The 27,861-nt window shown below is 47.9% G+C and overlaps 1 protein-coding gene across 1 annotated transcript in view; it reads left to right on the top strand.

Moving 5' to 3' along the window:
- CDK8 (cyclin dependent kinase 8) overlaps positions 1–27,861 on the top strand; it is a 679,675-nt gene that overhangs the window by 56,634 nt on the left and 595,180 nt on the right. Inside the window, exons 2-3 of the mRNA XM_069639174.1 lie at positions 2,568–2,643; positions 23,160–23,270. Coding sequence (XP_069495275.1) covers positions 2,568–2,643; positions 23,160–23,270 — 187 coding nt within the window. The remainder of the gene's footprint in view (positions 1–2,567; positions 2,644–23,159; positions 23,271–27,861) is intronic.

Here is a 27,861-nt window from a genome sequence, read left to right as displayed (position 1 = left end):
TCATGCCCATCATTTTTCTGCCCAGGCAAGACATTTTCTTCATGTAGTTGACCCTTTGCTTATGGGCTGAATAATATCTTTATTCATATAAAATTGCCCTCAAATCTAAGTTTTTCATCCAGTGGCAAACCAAGGTGTGCCCAGTAGGAAGTGGGGAGAATTCTATCTAGCTACACTGCAAATGGCTTTCAAATTCTGGTATAGATTAAGGGGTTTAGTGCTTTTGATCTCTAGGAATTACCTTTTAGCCAGAAGGAAGACCAACATGCATCCTTAATTTGTCTCGCACTTTTTGGACCCACAAAGCATTCATTTAATTGCATCTTTCCTTTCACAACTCTGAGCCGAACAGTAGTGGAGAGAGTGCCTCCACTCATCGAATATGTCGCATTTCTGAATTTTGCAATGAATACACAAATATGAGCTTAATTTGGAATTGCATAAAGTGGGTGCGAACAGTGAAGGGTTAGTAAACTGGATCCCATTTAAGAAATTATGGAACGAGACAACGCTGCACACTTATGTTACTACTTAGATCTTATGTGGGATCCAGTAGAGCCTCTGTATGAGGAAAAAGTGGTGCATGCTCGAGTTTGCCAGGTGAAGCAATTTGAGACCGATTCAAACTTTTTGCCTGGGGAGGCTTCACACTGAAGCTGTTTGACACTCATTGCACGCTCCATTGTTGCTGCACAGAAACTGATGAGATCAGTTCTTGTCACGTTAGGCTGTATTGTTGGAATAGTTAGTTTCACTATTTGTTTTGAATAACGTCTTCGCAGGATTTTCTATAATGGAGCTCCGAATATGCAGATCATAAAAATAGGAATGTCTGCCGTTGGTGGGGATTTTTCCCCCCACAGATTCTCAAATGTCTGAGGTTCGCTTTACTAGCAGGCGTCTCAATTTTATACTCCTTGCTTCCATTAAGGGATGTGGCATTTTGCCGATGGTACACCTACCTAACATAGCTTCAAGAACAATCTGGTTACCACTCGGGGCAATAGGCTATATAAGCATTCACACCAATCTGAGCTCAGGCTCCCAGATTTTGCCAAACCTCCTGAAGAGGTCTTTCCACTGAGCAGCAGCTGTATCGTTCTGGAATTCCGTTTGGTTTTTCTTCGAAATCTCGTATACCTCTGCTCCTAAGCTTTAAAAGAGTATTTGTTTTATATTTGTATGGTTATACTGCTCAATAGAGACCCCAAAAAGACACAAATAAGGCACCCACCAAATGGAGGCAGCCCTCTTTCCCACTCTGGGTATGGCTGGCACGTGTTATAAAGTATCACTTAATTGATCGCTACGGGACACTTTAAATAACAGTGAGAGGCAATTGCTGCTGCTAAGATATTTTAATAATGAATTTGTCCGTCGGAAACCTTGTACAGCTCTGAAGTGCAAAATATTTCACAAGTAGTGCATATAGTTCACTATTTTGCAGTGATATTTTTGACTTTCATCCCTCCTTCTTTCTATCCGTTTTCTCCTTTTTTTTCCTTCCTCTTTTCCCACCTGGATTTCTCATAGTTCATTTCCATCACGTCATAGTTTTTTCTTCGTTTTGATCTTCCCTCCCATATTTCCTGTTTGCCCTCCATGTTTCATTCTTTTTTCTTTCAATATCTCCTGTCATTTCTTTTTGTCCTTAATTCCCTTTTCCCATTCCATGTGATTTTGTCCAGAATCTGATCTGGGCGAATCACAAATCGAGTCCTCACTCATAAAATCCTGTCTGGCGTTCCCACCCTTCTAACCTGGAATAACAGAACTAAAAAAGGAAAGCAAAGGAATTAAGAAAATAGGAAGGGTGAAAGAAGGTTTGAATGATGAAAAAGAAACAACGAAAATAATCAATGAAAAAAGGGGGAAAAGAGATCAAAGGCAAAGGAACGGAAAGATGAAATTCGAAGGAAATGAGTGGAAAGAATAAGTTTAAAGAATAGATGAAGAAAAGTGAACAAAATGAAATTTTAAAAAAAGCGTAGACCTGAACAAAGGAAAGTTTCAGACTCCTTGTATCATTTCAAAATAGCATTCTACATGTACTAATTTCAGAACTATATCCTTGCGCTTTGGGGCTAAGTAATGTTTCCTACAATGAAGTAAATTGTAACTGTAATTGTTGCCTCTCGTTGTAGAAAGTGTCTAGTAGTGATGGGTCAAGTCTGTACTAGGAACCTTGGCATATTTTTTTAATGATACCTTCTAAAAATTGGTCCCGTCATCCTTGGCCCGCCAGATTTCCATCTACTTCAGACGATCTCAGGAAGCTGCAAAGACAGCTAACTAGTTGGCCCATTTTTTGTTGCTATTTAACATGTTTTTACGAGTCCATTTGTGTTCTCCGGGATGCCACAAGTAATTACTTCAATAGTTTAAAGTTAAAGGATTCATGACAGTATCCTTTTCATAATGACGTTGGTCCAGGTTGAGACTATTAATAGATGGTGCCCCATACAAGCACCCATTGTTTGCACAATTCGAAATTCTTGCCAGTGCCCTGCTTTAAAAATAAAAAATGAAAGCATGCATATTTTAAAAAGATGTATTTTCTTTTACAGGAAGGATGATAAGGACTATGCTTTAAAACAAATAGAAGGTACTGGAATTTCAATGTCTGCATGCAGAGAGATAGCAGTAAGTACATTTCTCCAAGTTTGCACTTCAACACAATAATGTGGCAGAAAGCAGCTTTGTGATGCACCCTGTATCGTCTGACTGGCACCGGCTGTTAGCGTTTGCTTGGCCACCTGTGCCTGCAAACACTTTTTGCGTGTTGACTTTAGCAAACTGGCAATGTGGGGAAATGAACATGACTATTTTAAAACTGTATCCCTAAAAAGTTGCTTCTAACATAGAAGCAAAATATAAACTGGCTTCTACAAACTGCTTTTTAGCTGTCATCCACTAGTTGAGCTCTGGTTAATGTATTTCACTGAGTGTGTTGAACTCTGAACGTGTTGACAATGTCTTTTCTAGAGCATGTCCTCCACCGCTTACTCGTGTAATAAGCTTGAGTCAGATTCCTCTTTGGCTTGGTGTATAGATTGATGAGCACACAAGTGGCCATTGCTAATTTACAGACCTGCATGTTTACGGTACACCAAGCTCATCTACATTAAAGTGAAGTTTGTCATCCTGTTCTACGTTTAGTTTGCTTTCTGTTTACGGTTATATTGGTGCTATTCATTGACTTGTCATTAGTATTTTCTTTGTAGGGTGTTTAAGGAGATTGGGTGTTGGGGGAGGTTTATGGGAGACACTCCCTTCAAATACGAAGAACATTGTTATTCTTCACAGGGAAGAACATTGTTGTTCTTCACAGGATGCAAAGGGATGCAATTCTACTCTGTCCTTCCTTTCCCATAGTAGTGTCTACAGAGCCTTAAAGCAACACTCACCATTGCAGGCATGGAGTTTCCAGTTGAGATGCATTGTGGCACTCTTGCAGACTGCAGTATTTCCTCTATGCTACACCACCCAATCATCCCCCAAGCGACCTGCCTTAGGGGCATGAGGTGCTCCATTACTAGCAGCAAGTTCTTTACATTGCGAGTTGCTACACGTGGGAAACAAAAGGAACAGTTGCAAGTTGCGGCACAGACATATTGGATCATGGTTGGAGGAGGTTCAAAAGTCACCCATTCCAACCAGAAAGCTGAGCAGTTTCAGAAGGCTTTGCATAACCACGAGAGCACGCTGTACAGGCATGGTGTCTATTGTGTAGTAAAGGGGACGCCTGTCATAGTAATGGCTGACGAGAGTGGAGTAACAAGTCATTTGCATTCTATAGTCCTACTGTCTTGCAGTTGCGTAGCCATGCCAACGGCACATGTTTGAATACCTCAGCCCGGCCCCCTTAGCCAAGCGCTGATGCCTTTCTCACACTGAGCCACACCCTGTGTCATGCGCAATGCCCCGTGCTGCAGTTCAGCTATGCTCTATCCTGCAGCCCCTCCTCGGCATGCAACACTGCCTTTGACAATGCCAAGCTGCGACATATCCCAACACCCTACCACTTACAATCATCACTCTGCCTCTTTACCCATTCGCTGATGAGCTATGCCCCATGCTGCCTGCCTCCTTTCAGCAACTCCCTCTGGCCTACATAATAATGTATTTCTTATATAGTGCTTCACACCCATAGGTCTCAGAGCACTGAAACAACTAAAGACATTATTATTCCAGAGTGTTATCAATTTATTGACCTCGGAAGGCTAAACGGATGAGTGTTTCGAACTTGACGCAAGAGGCTGCGCGCATATTGGGGGTGGGGTGGGGGGTGGGGCGAGTGCTTCACTCGCTGTGCTAGCTGACCGGCTACATTGCTCGCCATCCTTGCCCTCTGGCTCTCGCCTTTGCTCTGTTACACTCTTTGTGGGGATTGGTGAGCAGCACAAAAAAACCTCTAACATGGCCAGTGGTTGAATGCCTGTAACTAAGGTTTCATTCTCTGCTCTTAATGGGACAATTTATTTAGGGAAGGTAATCAGTTTTGCTCAACCTGAATCTTGCATAGAGATCCTACTACCTATGGGTAGTTATTAAGGTACTGCTATGTCCCATGCCCCTTTCCTCCATACCTTTTAGGACTTTGTCCTACAGGGACAAGATCAGAGTTTATTTTTTTTTCAGCACCAAAAGTATTATAATTTTTCTTGGTCTTACAACCTGCCAGTGATGAGAGGTTGTGATGCTTGGCACATTCACAACAAGCCTGGAAACATCTCCGCTTAACCTACCACTCGCTCCACAAACTGGGCTTCTCTGCTCGAGAGGATAGCTCAGCGGCAACATGCTCGCTTTGGAAGCAAAACGGCATGGAGCAACAAAGATTCGATCCCCGGGTCCGCATTTAGAACCCTCTGGGTATTAAGCGTGTTATAACCTGTCGTATCATATCCCTCAATTCCAAGTCTCACGTGATACCCTCTCAAAGACTCCAATTCATTGAGCAGTCCTGGATGCTTTTTCGGGGAAAGCCTCGCAACCTGAAGTGGGAGCTCATCATATTCTGCAGATGGCTACCAAATTCCAAATTGCCCAGCATCTTCCAGCCTTCAATTTTTATTTTTTTGAGGTTGCTCGGTCTTGTGGCATCCTGCATTTTCCTGGTGCCAGAGGCTCGCCTGAGTAGGAGAGCCCTCACATGGGCTCCCAGGAGTCAATGGTCGCAGTTTATAGGCAGAATGTCAGACCACCTGAAAGTTCTGAGCAGAGTTTCTCAGGACCTTCTGCGGTGGGCTTGCAGGAACAACATTCTCAAGGGAGAAACTTTTTGGCACCCATGGCCAGAGATAATGGTAGTGACGGACGCCTCACTCATAGGTTGGGGAGCCCACACAACGATCTGACAATCAGCGGTTGTTGGTCTCCATTGCGCTGAGGGCCTTTCTGCCATGTGTAGGGGGAAAGAATGTCATAATAATGACGGACAACACAGTGGCCATGTACTACCTCAACAAGTGAGGTGTAGGGGGACTACCACTGTGCAGAGAGACAATGCAGCTGGAATCTCCCTGTCAGCAGTTCACCTAGCCAGGGAGGAGAACATGGCGGCGGATGCTCTGAGCAGGCAGAGCAGTCTCCCACGAATGGGAACTAACTCTGGAAGTCCTTCAAGAGCTCTTCACTCTTTGGGGAATTCCTCAAGTGGATCTGTTCCGCTCCTGTATGCATTTCCTCCAGTCCTCGTCATTCCTCATTTGATCAAGAGGTTAAGAAAGTTCAGGAAATCCATGATCCTAATTGCTCTGGATTGGGCCAGGAGGACCTGCTACCCGGGCCTTCTGGACACGTCCATCTTCCCTCCATTGCGTCTTCCACAAAGAGGGCATCTTCTCTCGCAAGAGGAAGGTTGAGTTCTCCATCCAGAGGTCAAGACACTGAGCCTTCACGCATGGTTTCTGAAAACCACGCCCATTAAGACTTTCGACATTAAAAACGGTTTTCCTTATTGCTATAACACCAGCCCGCAGGGTAAACGAGTTGCAGGCCCTTTCCTGTAAACCTCCTCATACTGTTTTCCATAAAGACAAGGTTATTCTTAAAGTGAAAAACCTTCTTGCCGAAGGTAGTTCCCGACTTGCACTTGTCGCAAAACATTACTTTACCAACTTTCTATTCACCTCCCCATCTGGGAAAGGAGGAGGAAAGATTATTTAGAATGGACCCAAAAAGTGCTGTTTTTACATATCCAGAATGTCTAAATTTCACCATAATGACCAATTATTCATTGGCTATACTGGCCCCAAATTGGGTCTCGCTGTTAATGAACAAACCATATCCAGATGGATCATCCTGGCTATTGGTGAATGCTACAGATTAGCGGGTAAGGCCTAAGAGCACATTGCACAAGGGGCATGGCAACCTCTGCTGCTCTTCAAAAGGTGACCCAATCAGACATTAGTTCAGTGGCACTTGATGGTCTATTCATACTTTTGTGAGACATTACTGCCTGGATTCTTCTTCCAGTCAGGGAGGACAATTTGCAAACGCAGACCTTCATTCGGTCCATGATTAGAACAAACTTTAATTAGTACCCCATCACCAAATTATTACTGCTTTGGGAGTCTATCATAAGATGAGGAATACGTGGGAGGACACAATCCATTCGAAGAGCAAGTTATTTACACCTGGTAATGTTCTTTCGATTGGATGTTCTCCCACATTTTCCTCATCACCACTCCCAGCCTACACCGCTGTACAATCTGTGTTCTTACACTTTGTTTTCTGCAAGCCTACGATCTATGGTACGCCTGGTAATGCCTCTTCAGGAGGGGGAAACAGAACGGAAGCCAAATGGTGCTGCGTGTGCCACTTACCATGACTAATATCAATAAACTTGGCCTCAAATACATCTCCTTTGATATAGATGGCAACACAGTCAAGGTCACCAAGGAGGTAAAAACCCTAGGCTTCTACCTGGACTCTAGCCTTACCTTGGCGAAACAGGTGAATGCGATGGCATCCTCTACGGCCTACATTTAAGTGGATTAGATCGGCCAGACCCTTCCTCTCAACAAGCAGCTGTACCACTCTGGACAGAATGAGTGCTCTAGCCAAATTGGACTACTGGAACGCCCAATATCTTGGTTCCAATAAATACATCACCAAAAAACTTCAAACTTTGCAAAACAACGCCTTGAGAGCAGCTCTGGGAATAGCTAAAAAAGGACCATATCTCGGAGATAAGGAGGCAGAACTGGCTCTCCACTATTGATAAAATCGGGCTAAAAACTGCTTCATTAACCTTCAAGTGCCTACTCCAATTACCTCACAGTCCCTAGTTTTCAACACACTAAAGTTGGCAGCAACAGCTTCCCAATCAAAGCTGCCCAACTTTGGAACTATCTACCTCTCCCCTTCCCCCACCGCACTCTGAGGGCTGACAAAACCTATTCCAACATCAGACTTAATATCAACTGGTTCAAAGAAAATGACCGCTAACACTATTACGGCCCACTCTGATTTTTCTGCCTCTAACTCGACTCCTCTTCTCCTCACCCCCCCACCCCTTGTGTGTGTGTGTATATATATGTACTGTACATAGCTATTTCACTATTATCTGCTGTCACCTATAACTATGTATTCGGTAACTTATATTTTGTAACATATACATTGTATACTCTTCTGCCTGTCATTGTTATCTTACTTGCATTACATTGTATCTCGTATTGCATTTTGTAACTCTGTAAGCTAAAAATATTCTTGTTCCTGCGCCCTTATACCCTTGGGTCTGGCGCGCATGATAAATAAATCAAACAAACTTATACTGATGATGTCGAAAGGGAGGCCCTCGAGGGATCTTGACTCGACAAGCATGGCACACAGGGCCCCTGTCCAAAGTTTTCAGCTGAAGCTGGACAGATAATTATCATAAGATGAGGAATACGTGGGAGGAACTTCCAATTGAAAGAACGTTATCAGGCGTAAGGAACTGTTCATCCATGCTCCACCAGCCCGTTCCCATGGGCACAATCTTCTGCACACTACTGCACTGACTGCAGGTAGGGATGGGAAAGAAAATCTAATGGATGTTGCAGTTGGCATAGAAACACACCGACCATGGTAGACAGTCTAAGGTTCTTTATTATACATTACACAAAAGAATTGGAGCCATGGTCGACTGACATTTCTGGCGAATCAGAGATACCGGCTGGAAAACTGGTGCTATGGCCATCCCTCTCCCTTGGGATCTCCACCCTAGTACAGGCTTCTGTAACCTGTCAGCAGCACTAGCCAGGGCCAATACCTTCTGTCTGCCTAAGTGCAGGTTATCTTGCTTCTCTCCGGGACTTACTAACTTTCCCTACACTGGTCCCGCTTAATGGTCTATAGGAAATGGGGAACAGTGCCTTGCACTCACTCGGTTGGAATAGTCTATCCAACAACCTCTCCTTTTTGCTAGTCTCTTCACCCTAACTCTTATTCTCCTCTCGCTCTAGTACTACTCTCCTACCACTGAATTACTCTCCTTCCACTACTACTACCACCACATTCCTGACTACTACTACCACCACCGCTCTCCTTACACTACTCTTACCATCAACACTCAGTCCACTATTGATCACCACCACCTCCACTATTACCACTACTTTTCTCACTCTACCACCACTACCCTCCAACACTACAATATACCTTTGTTTTAAACAGTATAATTCAACTCCCATTTCTCCAGCATGGGGTCTGGCATGGATTCACATGCTCATGAATATTCCCCGTCGTCAGGCTGGGAATCCTCGGTAAAGAAAAAACCAGTATCAGTTTCGTTTCTGATCTGTCTTTCGTAGTAATAACCAATCACTGGTCTCTGCGTCATACTGACCACAGCCAATGACTGCCCTCTACCTAAGCACCGCCTCTGGCAGCCATCTTCAGATTTTTACCGCACGTTCTTGTGTTGGGATCCTCGTGCTATTGCTCTCGAGCGTTAGTGCTATTTTTTCGCGCTTTTTCACAAAAACTTCGATTCTTTCGGTCAAAAGAGCCTCAAGCTCCACCGATCCTACATCCGATCAACGGGGACCCGTGTCGGATTCATCTGTGCCCCTCAAGGGTGAAGATTTCGTCGAGCTACACTTCGGAGGACTCCAGAAGCTTCTCAGGCCCGGTCTCGGAGATGGCCCAGGAGAAGGGAAGCTCGACGCCCGGAAAGCTGTTCAGGGCCTGCCCTGGATGCCAGCTGCAGAACGTCTTCAAGGAGGACGAACACTCTTTCTGCCTTTACTGCCTTCATGGGGACAAGACGCACGTGGAGAAGGACTGTGCGTTTTGCGGCAACATGTCGGAACGGACCATGAAGGACCGCCATCAACGTCTCGCCAGCTGGCTGGAGGGTAAGAGCCCGTCTGGCGAGAAGAAGAAGAAATCTGAGCGGTCTTCTAAGACCTTTGAGGGCGCCCCGGCGACGGGGGCCCAACATAAGGCCAAGCACCGCGAGTCCGCTGGCACCGGGAGCGCCGAACGGTCGGGCTCTACGGGCGCCAGGCAGGGCGCACCCTCCCCGGCACCATCAACCACGAGCCAACGCTCTGGGTCGGGTAAGAGGAAGGCCGAGCACCCGGCGAAGCTCCTGGAGAGACCCCGGTCGAGCTCTAAGGCAGAGGAGGAGCGTGGCAGTGCCCCCTCCCTCAAGGATAAGGCGGTGAGCGCACCTAAGGTGGTGAAGGCCTTGATCCATTCGACCAAGCCCTCTATCGAAACGGTCGCGGCGGCCCTGGCCCAGCCTGTGGAGGCTGCACCAGTGGTGGCGGCCTCGGGGCCCAGAATCTCCCTGCCTCCTCGGAGGGAGTCTTCTTTCGTGCCCATCGATAGGACCCCCGTGAAACCCTCCGTGGGGAAGAAGGGGGGGCAGGGCGTCGTCGTAGATTCGGCCTCAACCTCAGAAGAGGAACTGATCGAGGTCTTAAGCCACGGCCTAGGCGTGGAACAAGACCAGCCCGTCGGAATGGGCCCCGACGCAGGTGACGACGACGACATCGTCGAGGATACCGACGGGGCCCCTGCTCGCCCGTCGGATTCCCCTCTGCCAGCGCCGCAAGACAACTCAGCGGCCATTTTGTTGGCTATACAGTCCTTATGCTCCGAGATAAGGACGAGACTACCGTTACCGACGGAGGAACCTCTCCCGTCGGGGGATCCAGAACCGGGACCTTCTGGTGTTCCCCCTACCAAGAAAAGAAGGATCCATCCACCGCCTCCTTTTCAACCATCGCGCCCCGTCCAGCCCTCCTCCCCGTCCACCCGAGGGGATGATACGGGGACTGACACGGCAGCGACGGGTACGGACGACGAGGCATACGACGAGGATTTTCCGTCGTCGCCTCCCCCCAGGGCTTCTCCGCCCGACGAGATTGGATCGTTCCACTCAATGATCGCCAGGGCATCCGAGCTTTTCCAACTCTGCCCTGAGGAGAAGAAAAAGGAAGGCTTCCTTTACCAACGGCGCGAGACCAAGAGGAAGACGGTCCTCGCAGTGCCTCTGTTGGACGACATTTGGGATGAGGGCCTTTCCCTCCTCAAGAACCCTTCCACGACGCCAGCGAAAAGAGACCGGTACGAGAAAAAGTACCGGGTCCCGGACTCGGCCCCCCTATGCCTCCGGGCGCAGCCTACCCCGGACTCCGTCGTCTCCGCGGCAGCCAGGAAGAAAGCGCGGGGGGGTGCGGCCTCCACGTCGACTTCCCCGCCGGACGGCGAGGGAAAGAAATTGGATGCCATGGGACGCAGAGTCATCTCGTCGGCGGCGACGACGATTAAAGCGGCCAACGCCTTGGCTATCGTGGCCCGCTACGACAGGGAACTCTGGTACAAGATAGCTCCCCTGCTGGATTTTCTGCCGGACGACAAGAGGGCGGAGGCCCTTGAGATCCTGCAGGAAGGTGAGGTGGCCTCGGACCACGCCATCACCGTGGCGACGGACATCGCCGACACTGGGTTCCGCCAGATGGGCAACGGCGTTTGCCTTCGACGTCGCGGATGGCTCAAGGCTACGGACTTTCGGCAGGACGTCCAGAACAGGGTCCTGGACATGCCCTTCGACGGGAACAACCTGTTTGGGAAGACAGTGGACGATTCCCTTCAGGCCATCAAGGCGGATACTGAGACGGCCCGGGCCCTTGGAGTGCTGCAGCAACGGCGGACGCCCTTTCGGAGCGGCGGAGGCAAGGGCGCCTCCAAAGGTTCCGGCGGCGGTTTCGCTTCCTACCGTCAAGCGGCCCGCTCGTCGTCGCAAGAGGCCTACAGAGGACGAGGCAAGTCTGGCGGCCCCCGCCGTCGTCGCCAAGGAGGCCAAGGCGGCAAGGCCGCGTCCAAGCAGGATTGAACCGGCCGTGGGGTCGGGCCCCCACCGAAGCACCCCGGTGGGAGGCCGGCTGGCGGGCTTCGTCAGCGTGTGGGAGTCCATCTCCACCGACCGTTGGGTGCTGGACGCCCTGGCCCGGGGCCACGCGCTCGAGTTTCAAAGAAGGTGCCCGCGCGTCCCCCCCGTGGCCAGGAAAGAACTTCACGTCCCTCAACTTCTCCTGGAGGTAAAGGCGATGCTCAGAAAGGGCGCCATCGAACTCGTCCCAAAGAGGCTTCGGGGCTCCGGAGTCTACTCGCGTTACTTCCTCGTGAAGAAGACGGGAGGATGGCGCCCCATCCTGGACCTGCGACGCCTGAACAAGTTCATCAAGGCGCAGAAGTTCCGGATGGTCACCCTCCAGCACGTCCTGGGTCAGCTGGAGGAAGGAGACTTCCTATCGTCGTTGGATTTGGAGGATGCCTACTTCCACATTCCCATCCTAAAGGGGCACCGAAAATTCCTCAGATTCGTGGTCCAAGGGCGTCATTACCAGTTCAAAGCCCTTCCCTTCGGACTGCGGTCGGCACCCAGGGTTTTCACCAAGTGCCTCGCACCGGTGGCGGCGCAGCTGCGCCGCGAGGGGATTCACGTCTACCCCTACCTGGACGACTGGCTCATCCGCGCCAAGACGAGGGAGCTCGCCGTGGTCCACACGGCAAGGACCGTCCAACTCCTCACGGACCTGGGATTCTCCGTGAACTACGCCAAATCCCACCTGGTGCCCGCGCAAGTCGCACTGTTTCTGGGAGCGAGGCTCGACACAGTGTCCCTTCTGGCCTCCCCGTCGGAGGAGAGGACCAGGACCATCTTGGGCAAGGTGCAACGGATGTTGGTGGCCGACGCGGCCAAGGTGAGGTCCATCAAGTCCCTCCTCGGGATGATGTCTTCCTGCATCTACCTCATTCCCATGTGCAGGCTCCGGATGCGCCCGTTGCAAGAGTTCCTGGATGCGCGCTGGATCCAGACGACGGGCAGCTTCGAGGAAAGGATCAAGCTCGACGAGAGTTTCCGACGAGCGATACGGTGGTGGGGCACCCGCGCGCATCTGACGGCGGGCATGGACTTCCAGACCCCAGCCCACCAGGTGACTGTGACCACGGATGCCTCCCTAGAAGGGTGGGGAGCGCACACCGAAAATCTGCACGCAAGGGGACTCTGGCTCCCGACGGAGAAGTCCCTGCATATCAACGTCCTGGAGCTCCGTGCAGTGTTTTGGGCCCTCAGGTCCTTCCTTCCGTCCCTCAAGGGCAAGGTGGTGAGGATCTTCACCGACAACACCACCACCATGTTTTACATCAGGAAACAGGGCGGAACCAGGTCCCCAGCGCTGTCCAAGGAGGCGCAGGACCTGTGGCATTGGGCCGTCGCCCAAGGGATTCTTCTGGTGCCGTTTCATCTGGCAGGGATAAAAAACACCATCGCCGACTCACTCAGCAGGGAGCTGCGCTCGTGCCACGAGTGGGAACTACGGCAGGATCTGGTGGATCGCCTCTTCCGACGGTGGGGCACACCCCAGATCGACCTGTTCGCGACGGCGACGAACACCAAGTGCCGGAGGTTCGCCAGCAGGTTTCCCCAGACGAGGAGCATGGGCGATGCTTTCTCGTTCCCCTGGGAGGGCCTGTTCCTCTACGCGTTCCCTCCCTTGCCTCTGCTAATCCGGCTCGTCAACCAGCTCAAGAGGTCACGGTGCAGGATGATCCTCGTCGCACCTGCGTGGCCGAGGCAGATATGGTTCCCGGACCTTCTGGACTTGTCGGCGTCCCCGCCAATCAAGCTGCCGGCGGACGCGGATCTACTCTCCAGGGAAGGAGGCGCCATCCTCCACCACGACCCGAAGTCGCTGAACTTGCAGGCCTGGCTCCTGCAGCGCTAGAGTTTGGAGGATACGACATACCGGCCGACTGCAGAGAGGTTCTTGCAAAGGCCAGGGCGTCCTCGACTCTTAAATGCTACGGACACAAATGGAAGAGGTTCTCTGTCTGGTGCCACGCACAGAAGATTAACCCTCTACGGATTACGGCTCCCCAAGTGCTGCCGTACCTGCTGACGCTGGCCAAAGCTGGTCTGGCACACGCGTCCATCAAGATTCATCTTGCTGCGATCTCCCGATACACCAGAACCACGGGCCGGACGTCCTTGTGGTCTCATCGTCTGGTGAAAGAGTTCATGAAGGGACTGTTCAGATCGTTCCCGCCGGTGAAGGCTCCGGCCCCGGCGTGGGAGCTCAACGTGGTACTGACCAAACTCATGGGACCTCCGTTCGAGCCCCTGCACTCGGCCCCGTTGAAGTTTCTATCGTGGAAAACAGCTTTTCTCGTGGCCATCACCTCCGCACGACGAGTGGGAGAGATCCAGGCCCTTTCCTGCAAGGCACCGTACTTGACTTTCCACGACACGAGGGTAGTGCTCAGGACGCACCCCTCCTTCATGCCCAAGGTACCGTCGGACTTTCATCTCAACGAACCCTTGGTGTTACCTGTGTTCTTCCCGTCGCCTTCGTCGCCGGCTGAGAGGACTTTGCACTCGCTGGATGTAGCTAGAGCGCTGAAGTTCTACGTGGACCGCACGAAAGGTTTTCGGAAGACGTCACAACTCTTTGTGAACTTTGGACCTGTCAATCAGGGGAAGGCTCTCTCGAAGGCTTCCATCTCCAGATGGCTCTCCGGCTGTATCATGTACTGTCACCGGTTGGCAAACCGACCGCTGCCTGGCCGTCCGAGAGCCCATTCCACCAGAGCGATCGCAGCTACCACGGCGTTCCTATCTGGTGTGCCCCTGCTGGACATATGCAGGGCTGCTACGTGGAGGTCGACGCACACCTTCACGAAATTCTACTGCGTCGACCGGGATTCCAGGGAGGAGTCCAGGGTCGGCCAAGCAGTGCTGCGCAACCTGTTCGCCTGAGGTGAGCCTGGTGAGGAGGTAAGATGCTTAATGTTGAGTTGATGTGATGCTTAATGTTGAGCCTTTGCCACCTCCCGTGGTTGTGCATGTGTGTACTGCTATGTATTCTTTATTCATGAGCATGTGAATCCATGCCAGACCCCATGCTGGAGAAGGAACAAGTTACTTACCTGTAACTGTTGTTCTCCAGCATGGGTCTGGCATGGATTCACATGCGAACCCTCCCGCCTACCCCTCTGCGGCTCTTCACTTGGTCATACTGCCACTTCACGTGCTTCCAAATCTGAAGATGGCTGCCAGAGGCGGTGCTTAGGTAGAGGGCAGTCATTGGCTGTGGTCAGTATGACGCAGAGACCAGTGATTGGTTATTACTACGAAAGACAGATCAGAAACGAAACTGATACTGGTTTTTTCTTTACCGAGGATTCCCAGCCTGACGACGGGGAATATTCATGAGCATGTGAATCCATGCCAGACCCATGCTGGAGAACAACAGTTACAGGTAAGTAACTTGTTCCTTACTCTCTACACCTGCCACACAAGCACTTGCTTTGCAGTACCCTGGCAATCACTGAAGCCCACACCTAAACACTCGACCTCTCCTTCTCCCATCATCCTTGATCTAAAAATGAGAGAAACACTGGTAAGCATTTGAAGGTAGGCAAGGCTGGAGTCGATGGTCTGTATGCAAACATTCTGGCACAGGTTTGGGGACAGGAACTGGGGTCCTCTCTGCTGCCACTTGCTCCCTCAGGTCCAGGGGTTCCTCTGGATTCTAGATTACTTTGTGCCCTCCCAATCCCCCCCACCCCCCAACCCCTCTTGACAATGCCAGGATACTGACCTTGTCACTGGGATAATTTCCAACTCTAGAAATGCAAGATATGAGTTTTAATCCTTGCTCCCCTGCTTGGCTATTTTTCTTGTCTTTCGCTTATCTGCTGGTTGTAGTAGCGTTTAAACACATGTCTGCATTAGTTCAAAGCACTTTATTAAAAACAAAAAAGTGGCTAAGAGGAGGGATGTGGATTAGTGGCTGCATGCTTTGGAACCAGAAGCTATGGATCCTAATGTTGGCTTCCCCATTTAACTAAGATTGTGTGATCTTGGACACATCACTTTAGCTCCCTGTACTCCAGTTTCCTTATATGCCAAATGTGGAAGTGCTTAGAAATTAACTGAGCACAAGTATATTGTGGTGAATTAAGTAAAAAATATTTGAGGGGAAGGGGGCAATTGAAATACTGTAATCAAAGGGCTGACCAGCATTAAATATTTCTCATGGTTTGCGAAATTTTCCACATCTGGTTCTCTTATTTGGGAATGTTTTCCAAACCTGCCCCTAAACCTGTGATGACAATCTGAATGCGATTACAGCAAGAAGAATCAGTTGTGGAATATTGCGATATGAGCTTGGTCACTATTCTGAATTATAATTCTCCAGCATTGGATCTTTCATAGATTCACATGCTGTGAATGTTCCCCGTCGTTAGGATGGTAATCCTTGATTACTTACTATTTCTTTCAGGAAAAACGTAACACCTTTTGTAACTCATACACCTCGTTATGAGTACTTTTGGTCCCCACCATTGGGACGTTTGCATGTATAGCTCTGCCCTCGCAGCTTCCCCTCAGATTTCAACCCTCTTTGTTGATGGTAAGAGTCCTCAAGTTCTTCTCTTCAGAAAAAAAAACCCTTTCATAAACAAAAATGAATAATGGTGGTCTAAAGGAAGACTTGGTTCCATAGGGAGAACAGTTCCAGCAGATAAGTCTGTTATTATTTTGGTATGGAGTCGGGAACAAATAAATCACTTTTTAAGGCCAGTGGGCCTTGTGGTCTTTGAAGGGGACAAACATGCAGACTGTATATACTGTCTATACACCAATCATTCTACGGAAGACTGACATTTTCCAGGGATTTAGTACTAAAACCCTGATGGACAGAAAATGACTTTTGGTCTGTTGGCTGAATGAGGGGAATTACCCTGCCTCAGAAGCTGGGTCCTCAAAGTGTTAGGGGGCCCTACACTTGCTGAGAAGCCCCCTTCTTCCCATCACAGAGCAAGGCCAGAAGAGACTGACAAAAAAACACAAAGAAATTAGATGCATCGTCCTTTACAAGGTGAGCATTTGCAAAAGGCTAGACCAGGGACAGGATCATCAATGGGACGGGGACTTGGTGTCCAACTGGTATTGTCATTGAAACACAAAATACCAATAATGCCAGAGAATTCAAAGGCCATGGAAAAGGGACCATCGTCGGCGGTGTGTGCACCGTCGACGGCCCATTCATCGAAAAAGCCGCTGACTGAAAAACGTACACCTTTGTAGTCCACAAAAGAGCACGTCTGTCCGCGTCTGCATCGACTGCAGTCTCGTCGACGAAAAAGAAGTCTACACACCAACCGGACAGTATCAAACGGTTGTTAGACATAGAATCGACGATGACCAAATCGGCAGCAAAAACTACCAACACATCAAGTACCAACTAAACGACACAACCTATATCGATGACGAAATTGTTGGCAGTGGCACATAAAAAGGAACAAGCACGTAATGATGGTGGCTGGGACACACATGATGCGGCAGTAGAATATCTGCTGAAGAGTCTTTCAGATTTCACCTCCGGATGACAGTGGGGCGTTTCACTCCATGATTGCAAAAGAATGTCAAGAATTCTGCCTAATGTCAGAGGAAGAAAGGTACTGTTATCTTTTCGACCACATGGGAAAACGCTGTAAAACCATGGTCTCCATCCCTATTCTTTGCCATCTATGGGAGATGGGGTTATGTACAGTGATGCATCCTTTCACCGAGCTTGCCGTAAAAGGTAGATTGGAGAAAAAATTCAAGGCTCCAGATTGTTCATCAAAATGTCTGACCGCTCAGCCAACACCGGAGTCTGTGGTATCTGCAGCAGCAAGTCGGTAGGCACATACGCAGTCGAGGAAATGTGCGGTCCCTCCTTAGAATGAGGGTAGAAAGCAAGACGCTTTCGGCAAAAAAGTTCTACCATCGGAGCCATAATAGTTAAGTCGGCCAATTCCCTAGCCATCGATGCCCATTAATGGTTCCCGTTTTTGAACATCTGCCAGAAGACTACCGCAAAGGGGGCCACGACTATCTTTCGGAAGGCGAGGATGCATTCAACCATAGTATTAACATCACTATAGAGCTTGCAGAAACTGGGTTCAAACTGATTCAAAACTGTGTGGTGCTCCGATGGCAAGACTGACTTCGATGTACTGACTTCATGCAAGAGGTGCAGCATAAAGTAGTGGGCATGCCATTTGAAGGTGACGAAGTATTCAAGCCTAAAATAGATGAAGCCTTGAACCAATTCGTATACAGCACGTTGCCTTGCAACGCTACAGGGAAGAAAATCGTTTCAGCCCTTAAAGGATGCATCAGAACAAGCAGGATCTTGCTCTGTTAAAGGCTCAAGAGGTTACTGTAGAAGCTATCCTTCCCAGGACTATAGACAAAGCTACCAGTCTTAGTGTTCCAGGGATTATCACCAATAACAGCGACGAAGAGGCTCTGCCACCTCGCAGCGAAGAAGGCAGAACAAATTCCAACTAGGACTACAGGTACAATACACCATCCATAGGGGGGAACATCATGCATTACAGCAACAAGTGGCACTGAATAACAAAGGACAGATGGGTGCTGGATGTCATCTTACATCGCCACCTGTTGGAATTCAAAACCAACCAAAATGCATCTCACCCTCAACCCCCATAAACATTACAAACCCGCACTTACAAGTGCTCTGACAGGAGGTACGCCAAATGGCAGCAAAAACTCATAGAAAAAGTCCTGCCAATCTCAAGGTGTGAGTGTGGGGGTCAGAGGGAGGGGCGGGAGGAGGGCACTAAAGATATTTTGCTGTAAAGAAGCCAGATGGCAAGTGGCGCCCCAAACTGGATTTAAGACACCTAAACAAGTAATTTTACAGGAAGTAATAAGGGCAGTACAACCTCAAGAATACCTGGCATTATAACTAAAAGATGCTTGCTTCCACATATCAATCTATAAGAATCACCGAACTTTCACCAAATGCCTTGCAGCATATCTGCGATGGCAAGGTCACTGCGCCTACCCCTACTTGGAAGACTGGTTGGATTGAGCACCAGCCTTCAGCCAGGCCTCAGCCAGGCCTCACCCATTGGCTGAGACTAAGATTCTTCTTCAACAGCTAGGATTTATGATAAATTACAAAAAATCCTGTACGAGGCCATTCAGGAATTTAGTATTTCTAGGAGGACAATTCTCCACAGCAGAGCTTTGAAGCCTTCCACCGAAAGAACCCAGGTGCTCGGAGCGTTGGTCTCTATCTTCATTCCAAACAAGTGGGTATCTGTACGTAAATGCATGGCATTTCTTGGAACCATGTACCGCTGATTTCCCCACTGCCATTTGCACATGAGGCCCCTGCGACACTTTCTGGCCACCAGATGGTCGCAGATGAAAGGCTCATGGGAAAGACAAGGTCCAGATCACCCCATCTCTCACAAGGGCTGCAGTGGTGTTCCAGCACGCAGACCTTAACAGTTGGCATGCAGTTTCAAGAACCAATCCCCCAGTCCACGCTAGTGACAGATGCATCACTAGCAGGATGGAGAGCTGTTAGGACTGATTGTCTATACTCTGGCCTGGTGGACAGATGTATAGAAGGCCAACCTATATTGTGACTGGGACAACTCTGGAGAGCTGTAGCCAAACCAGTTCTAGGTAGCTAGGTGGGTGGTCTACGCTAAATCACAAGAGGCGGTGAGCTTGTAAGGGCTTCACAATGAGCAAACAGAGTGAAGCAGTCAATGAACACAATTGAACAAACCAGTATAAAAATACTTCTTTAATTATGGCCAGATAACACTGTGAAAAATGACTACTAACAGGTAATAACCTCACACAATACTAAAAATTACATACATATATACAAATACTGGTGTAGGGAAAAATACATATCCGACCCCTGAAAAGAATGGTACACGTTAGTATTGGCACTACAAGTCCACAGAGAATCAACCTTAATTTCAGAGGTCCAACCTTAAGTTGTCTGGGGACTCGGTAAAGTTGCCACATAATTTGTAAAGCTGGAACAAAATGAAGGTAGGGTTTCTTTAGTCCAGTGATCAGTTGGAGTCAGGGGACGCGTTAAACTAGCTAACACGTGTTCCCAACTTTTGGGGGGGGCAGGTAAGTATTGCTGTAACTCACCCCCTGTACTCGGATTCTTCATGAGACTTGGCAGGTCAAACGAAGAAGGTCCGAGGTCGCTCTTCCCGCTGTCAGCCTCAGCTCTTGCTCCCGCGGGGGTTGCAGGTGTGAGCAGCTCTCCTGTTGGTGTCTGATGCTGGTGCAAGGACTCTCAGTGGAAGAATGCAGCAACACTCGATGCAGAGCCCCTCTCGGGACCGTAATGGATGCATGTAAGCAGTTTCAGACGGTGGCCACCGATGCAAAGGGACCCACTGGTCGCAGTCAGACTCTCCCTCTTATCTCGGGTCCCCTTGCTGCTAGGACCACAAAATGTTGCAGAGGTTAGTCTTGTTGCACAAGCTGAGGATCCCCCAAGTTCCAGGCCTCAACTCAGGAACGGCGAGGTCTGCCGCACGAGGTCTGCAGCACAAACTCAGAGCTGGTCAGTCACAGGGTGGTCCTGGGGCACTTCTGAAGGCTCTTCTTCATAGGACTCCGAGCTGACGTCGAGGATGAATGTTCCCTCCACTTGCAAGTCTTGTAGCTGGACTGGAGTCTTTCGGTTTCTTCCAGGATCTCTTCAGTGTGGGTGCAGTGGTCCTCTTTCTAGCTAAAAAGCCAGTTAAGAGCAGCAGCCCCCTCTAACCAATGACAGATCTTACACCCCCGAGTGGTGGTCCAATCAGGACCACTGTTTGCAAAACTCATTCCTTCCAGCCAGACACACTGGCACCAGTATGTGGATTGGGACCAGACAGTCCCAGTCCACTTCCTCGCAGCAAACACACATGGCCCTCCAGTAGCCTGCCATAAGCCTTTGCTTTCCCGGGCACTGGAAGTCCATATAAGGATTTTTCTGGCCTCCGAGGCCAGAAAGAAGGCTAAAAGACAAGATGGCCAAAGGACAAGCGAAAACAATCTCGTGGCATGGTCATGTTTGACAACCAGCCAGAGTTGGTACCCAACGCGGTAAACGCATTAAGGCTAAAACAGTAAAAAGCCACTGCTGGCACCAGCTTTTCATATAGCACACCTAGAGTAACCAAAAAACTCCTCTTGTGTATTAGTGTAGGAAAAAACAAAATGTTTTCCCCATTGTAAGGTGCATTGTACAAAGATAAAAAGTTACCACAAGTGGTAACAAAATAACAAGACTAAGGGAAACCATGTTTCCCAGTACTGACAGCCTGAAGGACATGTCAGTTCCCCCATAACAGATGAGCAAAAAGCCAGTGTAGTGAAGCTTAAGACTTCACTGCACTGTGAAAAGAACAGGTCAGATTAAAAAATTAAAGCAAATGTTTTTGAGGGACCATAGAAATGGAAGGAAAGGTGCAGTAAAGAGAAATTATTCTTAACAGGAGCACACCCAGGTCCCAGTCACATCAAGGGACTATGGATGCATATAAACATTTTGGAATTACGGGCTGTCCGATGGGCTTATAAGTAATTTCTAGCAATAATACACAACTCATCTGCAAAAGTAGGTAGGCACAAGGTTAAAAACCTTATCCCAAGAAGCACAGATCCGTCACTGGTCCATACGCAGCAACATATCTCTTCAGGTGTATCATCTGCCAGGGATTCACAGCCAAATAACGGACAGTCTGAGCAGAGCCACTGCTCAGTCTCATGAGCGGGAGCTACATCACAGTCAAACATGCAACATCTTCGCACAATGGGGTTGATCTACCTGTTGTCTATCGCGGGCAACAAAAAGTGTTGCAAGTTTGCAAGAAGGCAACTACAACACGAATCACTGGGAGATGTTTGCTTTTCCATGGACCAACATCTTTGCCTATGCCTTATCGCCCATATCGATGACTCGGAGAACGGTACAGTTTGTTCAAGCATACCCCTGCAAGATGATCCTCGTAACCCCAACTGGCCAAGGTAAACGTGGTACTCCGACCTCCTTCAGCTGTCGGAAGACAAACCAACTCCATTGGGGAGTCCAAGTGATCTACTTTCTCGAGATGGTGTCAGAATTCTGCATCATGACCCACAGTCACTCAAGCTAACGGCGCGGCTCTTGATTTCAAGTAGTTTGGACATTTAGGCATCGCACAAGAATGCCAAAGCATACTCGCGAGGGCGTCATCCACAAACAGATCACACATCCTTTAATGGAAGGGGTTTTGTAGCTGCTGTTCACAACAGCAAAACCTACAGCCTTACGCAGTGCGCCCAGAGCAAATTCTTCCATATGTGCTGCCACTCGCTGAAACTGGTCTTCCGCCCTCATTGATTAGAGTACGTCCTTCAGCCATTTCTAGATTCACTAGGAAAAGAGGCAAGGCTCCATTATTAAGTGACAGGCTCATTAAGCATTTTGTAAAGAGGTTGTTCTGCTGTTTCACTTCAGTCAAAAAAGTACCGCCGGAGTGGAGTTTGAACATATTCCTTGCAGGGCTTACGAAGTGGCTGTTCAAACCTTTAGCAACGGTTCACATGACTTGTTTAATGGAAAGTCACGTTCTCGTGGCTATTACATCTTCCAGAAGAGTCTCATAATTACAAGCATTGGTGATAGATCCGCCTTTCATAAGGTTCGCCAGAGAGGCAGTGGTGCTTAGTACCAATCCTAATTTTTTTTTTTTTTCGAATATACCTATGGAATTCCACAAAAATGCTTATCAAACCTCCTACTTTCTTCCAGAATGCTGCTACTCCTGCAGAGACTGCTTTACGCTCAAAGAATGTTAAGAGAGCACTGAAATATTATTTAGACTGGCCAAGGTCCTTCAGGTCCTCCTCACAACTTTGTGGCCTACGGCCCATCAAATAAGGGAAAGGCGATTTACAAAGCAAGACATATCAAGGTGGATCTCAGCCACTATTTCCCTCTGCCATTTCAAGGCTGAAACTGCTAAATGCATCCGCCTGAGCACACCAAGAGCCACAGCAGCCTCTGTGGTGCAGTGGGCTGGCATTTCAATAAGACATTTGCCACGCAGCTACGGGGTCAGTGCCCCACACTTTCACAAGGCATTACTGCCTATAAAGTCAGCACGTGGTGGATGCTCAAATGGGGAGGGCAGTACTGCAGTGGCTGTTTCAGGTAAGCCCCGCAGCTCCAGGGGTCCATCTTTACTCACTATTCATATCTGTTCTTGAGTTGTACCTCTTGGCAACTCTAATACTGCTGCACAATCTATTCACGGCATGTGAATTTATGAAGATCCTTGGTTAAAATCTGAGGGGAAGCTGCGAGGGCAGAGCTACACAATGGACACCCCAGTGGTGGGCATGAAGAAGCACCCATAACGAGGTGTATGGGGTACAAAAGGTTTTATAGTTTTTCCTTACGGAAATAGGTTAAAATATAAGTAACCAAAGATTCTCAGCCTGATTGGGGATATTCACAGCTTGTGAATCTATGAAAGATCCCAATGCTGGAGAAATTGAGTTGCAGGTAAGCAACTATTCCCTTGTGGCTGAAAGTGCTTTCTCTTTCATGGTGCAATTGTACTATTATCCACCAGTTGATGCCATTTTCTGAGTATTTGTTTATGCATGATTACTGATCCGGATCATTATGAATAAATGTATCTGTAAGCTGATTTTAATAAGGTTATTCGACTTTTGAAAAATGATCGGCTTATAATGCGGTTTTATCGCAGGGACTTAGTCTGAATTAAGGTTATGGGTCTGAAGTTGCAGCCATATCTAATGTTTCTTTCTTTTGCAGCTTTTGCGAGAACTTAAGCACCCAAACGTCATTTCTTTGCAGAAGGTGTTTCTTTCTCATGCTGACCGAAAAGTATGGCTTCTCTTTGACTATGCGGAACACGATCTATGGGTGAGTCCTGTACCTGATCATCCCCTTTTGGTTTAAAACTTGGGTTGCTATCGCATTTCATCACATGATCTTGCTGCCCCTAAATGAGTGGCCTGCAAACAAGCTTTGTTCATGATGCTAATGCAACAAAAGGTTGTGACATGTAGAAGGTAATCCGCTTTTTTGTGGTAGCCAGTGATATAGTTGTGCACCAAAACGTTGTTCACAGAAACGAAGACAAACAAATAATGCTGTCATTTAATAATGGTGGCACATCGTGTTTTTCTATGGCATAAAATGTCAGTCTTCATTCTGTTTGAAATAGAATATCATGGCTAAGGAGTGATGGGGGCAGAACTAAGAGTTGAGGGCATGTGTTCAGGCCCCCCACCCCCATGAAAGGGTTAGTAGACCAACTGCATTCCTTTTTGTGAGTGTATGTATTTCATGCGGTTTCGTTTGCCATGAAATCAATAAACCATGTTAAAGAATGACTTTAGTTTAAAGTGCGATGCTGCACACTTTATGTCACTGGCCTGAAACTCTGCATGTGAGCTTCTGGGATCCTACATCTCTCTTCCTAGAGCAGACTTGCCTCAGGCTTAAGCAGTTACATTTCCACCCGGTTTTTAGCTGCACTGCTTGTTTAATCACTGACATTTGTTTTTTTCATTTCACTTACAGGCTTAAATAAATAAACAACATTTGAGTGCCCAATCTCCAGAACATCGATGTTTTAGGAGCAATATTTTTAAATGTGCCTTTATTTTATTATCATGGCACAATATTTAAGCACTTTTTTTTTCTTTTTTTTTTCTTTTTTCAATGCCATTTCTACAACACGATGTTTTAAATCACATACAACCCACTTTTTTGGGCTTCCACTGAATTCCACTGCTCTCTGCAGTGCTTTTAATTTTTGACTAAATTGTTTCCTGTCGCTCTAAAATGTTGCTATATAATCTACCTGCTCATTGTAGTAAATGGAATGATGGCCAACGCTTTGTAGATCTGTTAAAGCTAAGACAAGAAAATCCATCAATGCCAAAAGGTCAATGGACGAACTTGTAAGCGCATTTTGGCTGCCGTCTTCCTGGTATATAAGTGTGTTTTTCAAGCACACTTAAAGACGCTTTGTTTAGAGCCCTGTACACATTGACTGAATATGCCCCATTTCCCGTCGTTTCATTATGACAAGAAAAATATGCCTCTTGATGCAAGATGTAATCACTAAGCTTGCAAGTAAACATCCAACTTATTTTTAGTTGTGCTTTGATGGCAGTTGGCTTTTGCCCAATACTGCACCACGTGTGGCAGATTGCATGGGAACAAGAACAAGAATCTAACACCTGTTTTAACATATATGCAGCAAGCAGAACTAACCATTTAAAGTATGGAATTAACTAAATATGAATGTGCCAAGATGAATATGCAGGGTGAAAACATTTTCATGCAAGTGTGATGAATCTGATGTCATCACTTCTTTCCCAGAGGTAGCCTCTCCTCATGTGGCCTGGGGACGGCAGCAACTACCTGATCCTGACCCTTGGGTTGGCTATATGAGGGAAGATCACAGCAGGGAAGGCAACCCTCAGAGGAACAGACAGGCGTCATCGTACGAGACATGGTATTCCTCCCCCCCTCCCCCCAATAACTTCTAGGTAAACCCCCCCTTGATTCCGCATGCCTTTACAGCATATTGTGATAGTTTCCTACAATGTCCCACATTGAGAATTGGAGATGGTGAACCATAATGCGCAGTTTACTGTTGTGAAGAATGTGATTGGTGCAAGACCGCTCCCAGCATGGAGGCAGGAGATTAAATCACCAACAGCTGAGAAACGTAAATAACTTTTTTCCAAGTGCTGACTTGGAAACCAATGAAAAAACAGATTGCAGTGCAGAGCGGACGGCATCCCAAACTGTGAGGGAAACCTGCAGGCACCCTAGTGGGGGCTGCGAGAGGAAGAGCCGACCCAACACTCTTGGCTGGTCAGGCAGACCAGGAAACGGAGGGGACAGAATGACATGGCCATAGAGCACTGCCGGCGAGCAGACGAGATGCCATCTACAGGCTAGCCATATAGGGAAGTGGTGCCGGTTGGCAGCCGAATTGCCAGAAGACAGAAGTTGCGGCAGGAATGGGAAGCCATGACTGGCTTTGTTCCAATGCAAGTAGTGAGAATGCTGATTGGGCAAAACTGCAGATATCGAGGCGAGTACCCGAATGCGTATGAGTGGAATGTGAGACCGAAGAGGCATGATAGGATGGGACACCGGAGCATATACCAAGCAACCCTGAAGGAATGAATTGTTTGCCAAGAGGGAGAGGAGGCGGGTAATCCTCATTGGAATCGGTAACATCTTCATAGTCCTAGTACTTTTTTATTAAGTGACTTGGGGAAGACCCATACCCCCTTGCTCTGAATAAGATGGAAGTATTGAAAGCTAATGTCCTGGCAGGAGAGTATACCAGGTTCTTTGTGAGTCTGAGACCCACACACAAATTGTGTAAAGGAACTGTATAAGAAGACCTGGCAGGGGAGTATACAAAGTGCGTTGCGAGTCTGGGACTCTCACTCAAGTTCTGAAAGAGCTTTCCAAGGAAAGCCCATGCCAATGGAATATGAACTGTATTGGATGTAGTAAAATACCAGGGGAAAGGGAGTAATTCCACATGGAGTGAATTTTGATGCCAAGAGGAGGTAGTCTTCCTCTTGACTTACTGAGAACTTGGTTATTTTCACATTGTTGTTTGTTCTGGAAAGAAACCTGGGGAAGGGAGTCATTCTCCCTAAACTGGGAATATTATTTAGAACCCTTGTTTGGAGTTTTTAGCACTGATGTTCTATACTCTGGCCAACCTATATTGTGACGGGGACAACTCTTGGGTGCTGTAGCCAAAACAGTTCAAGGTAGCAAGGCGAGTGGCCTTGACGAAGGTCTGAAAAGGTGGTGATCTTGTAAGGGATCCACAATCGGCACACAGCAAAGCAGTTAAGTGACATACTTGGACAAACGGGTATACAAATATGTCTTTACTCATGGCCAAATAACAGTGAAAAATGACTATGAACAGGCATTATTATCACTCCATATTCGCATTAAAAATTAGATACATATATACAATTACTGGTGTAGGGGGCGAAATACATATCAAACCCCTGAAAAGAAAGATACAGATTAGTATTGGCACTAAAAGTCCACAGAGAATCAACCCTAACTTCAGAAGTCCAACCCTAAGCTGTCTGGGGCCTTGTGCCTGAAAGTTCAGCAAAGTTTGCACAGTTGTAAAGTTGGAAAAAAGGTATAGTAGTGTCTCTGAGGTCCTGTGAACAGTTCCAAGTGTCAGTGGACGAGTTAAACTAGCTAACAAGTGTTCCCAACTTTCGAAGTGCATGTGCGAACAAGCAATGGCAAAGCCAAAGTGTTTGCTAACTTTCAAAGAACTTTTCTAACTTTTAAAGGGAGTTTGGGGAGTTGGTAAGTGACGCTGTAACTTACCTCCCCTACCCGCGTACTCTGATTCTTCATGAGACTTGGCAGGTTGATTGAGGAAGGTCCAAGGTCCCTTTTCCTGCCGTCGGCCTCTGCCCTTGATACCCAGGGGTTGCAGGTTCGAGCAGATCTCTGGTCGGTGTCTGATGCTGGTGCATGGAATCCAGTGGAAGAATGCAGCAAAACACGATGCATGGTCCCTCTCGGACATGAATGGACGCAGGTAAGCTATTTCGGACGACGGCCACTGATGCCCGGCGACGCAAAGGGATTCACTTGCCATGCCCACTTTCCCTCCTATCACCGACCGATCCCCTGCCTTGATGTTAAGGCCACAAGATTCTGCAGAGGTAAGTCTTCTAGGACAAGCTGATGATCCCCCAAGTTCCAGTCCTCAACTTGCAAAGGGTACAGCACGGTAGCCCACACTCAGAGCTGGTTAGCCACATGACTGTCCTGGGGCACTTCTAAAGGCTGTTCATCATAGGACTCGGAGCTGACGTTGAGAAAGGTTGTTCCCTCCACTCCAAGGGTCGCAGATCCTTTGCAGGACTGCTGGAGATATTCCACAGTACAGGGCTCTACCAGGGTAGCAGCAGAAGTCCGTCGCCAAGCCTTCTTCCGATGGGTTCACAGTCTCCTTGCAAGTCCTGTAGCTGGACAGGAATCTTGGCTCTGGACACCTGACAGACCCTTAGTTTTGGTTGAGGTATGGAAATCCCTCTAAGAATAGTGATAAGGAGGCATTTTTCCAACCCCTTTATTGTTTAATAAAGGTTTATAGCAATCATTAGGAGTCCTCTGTGTCCGTGTCTCATTTCTGGTTCCTCACAAATGCTCCTGTAAGAAATAACAATTTTCCACATACACTCAACCAACATTTCTTACTCGCCCAATAGTACATTATTACTTTGTACTGGGGAGTCTAAATTGTGTGGACTGGAACAAACCCTGTGCCCCGCCCCATGCACATTACATCACTGGATCTCTTAGTTGTCATTTGTTCATGTTTCATTTATTTGCATTTCTCCAGCATGGGGTCTGTTATGGATTAACATGCTCATGAATATTCCCCGGCATCAGGCTGTGAATCCTCTGTAAAAGAAAAAAGTTT

This window comes from Ambystoma mexicanum, chromosome 7q (assembly GCF_040938575.1).
Source record: "Ambystoma mexicanum isolate Mex_15411 chromosome 7q, UKY_AmexF1_1, whole genome shotgun sequence".
Lineage (NCBI taxonomy): Eukaryota > Metazoa > Chordata > Amphibia > Caudata > Ambystomatidae > Ambystoma > Ambystoma mexicanum.
Note: the sequence above shows the minus strand (reverse complement) of the source record. Positions and strands in the feature narration are given on the sequence as shown.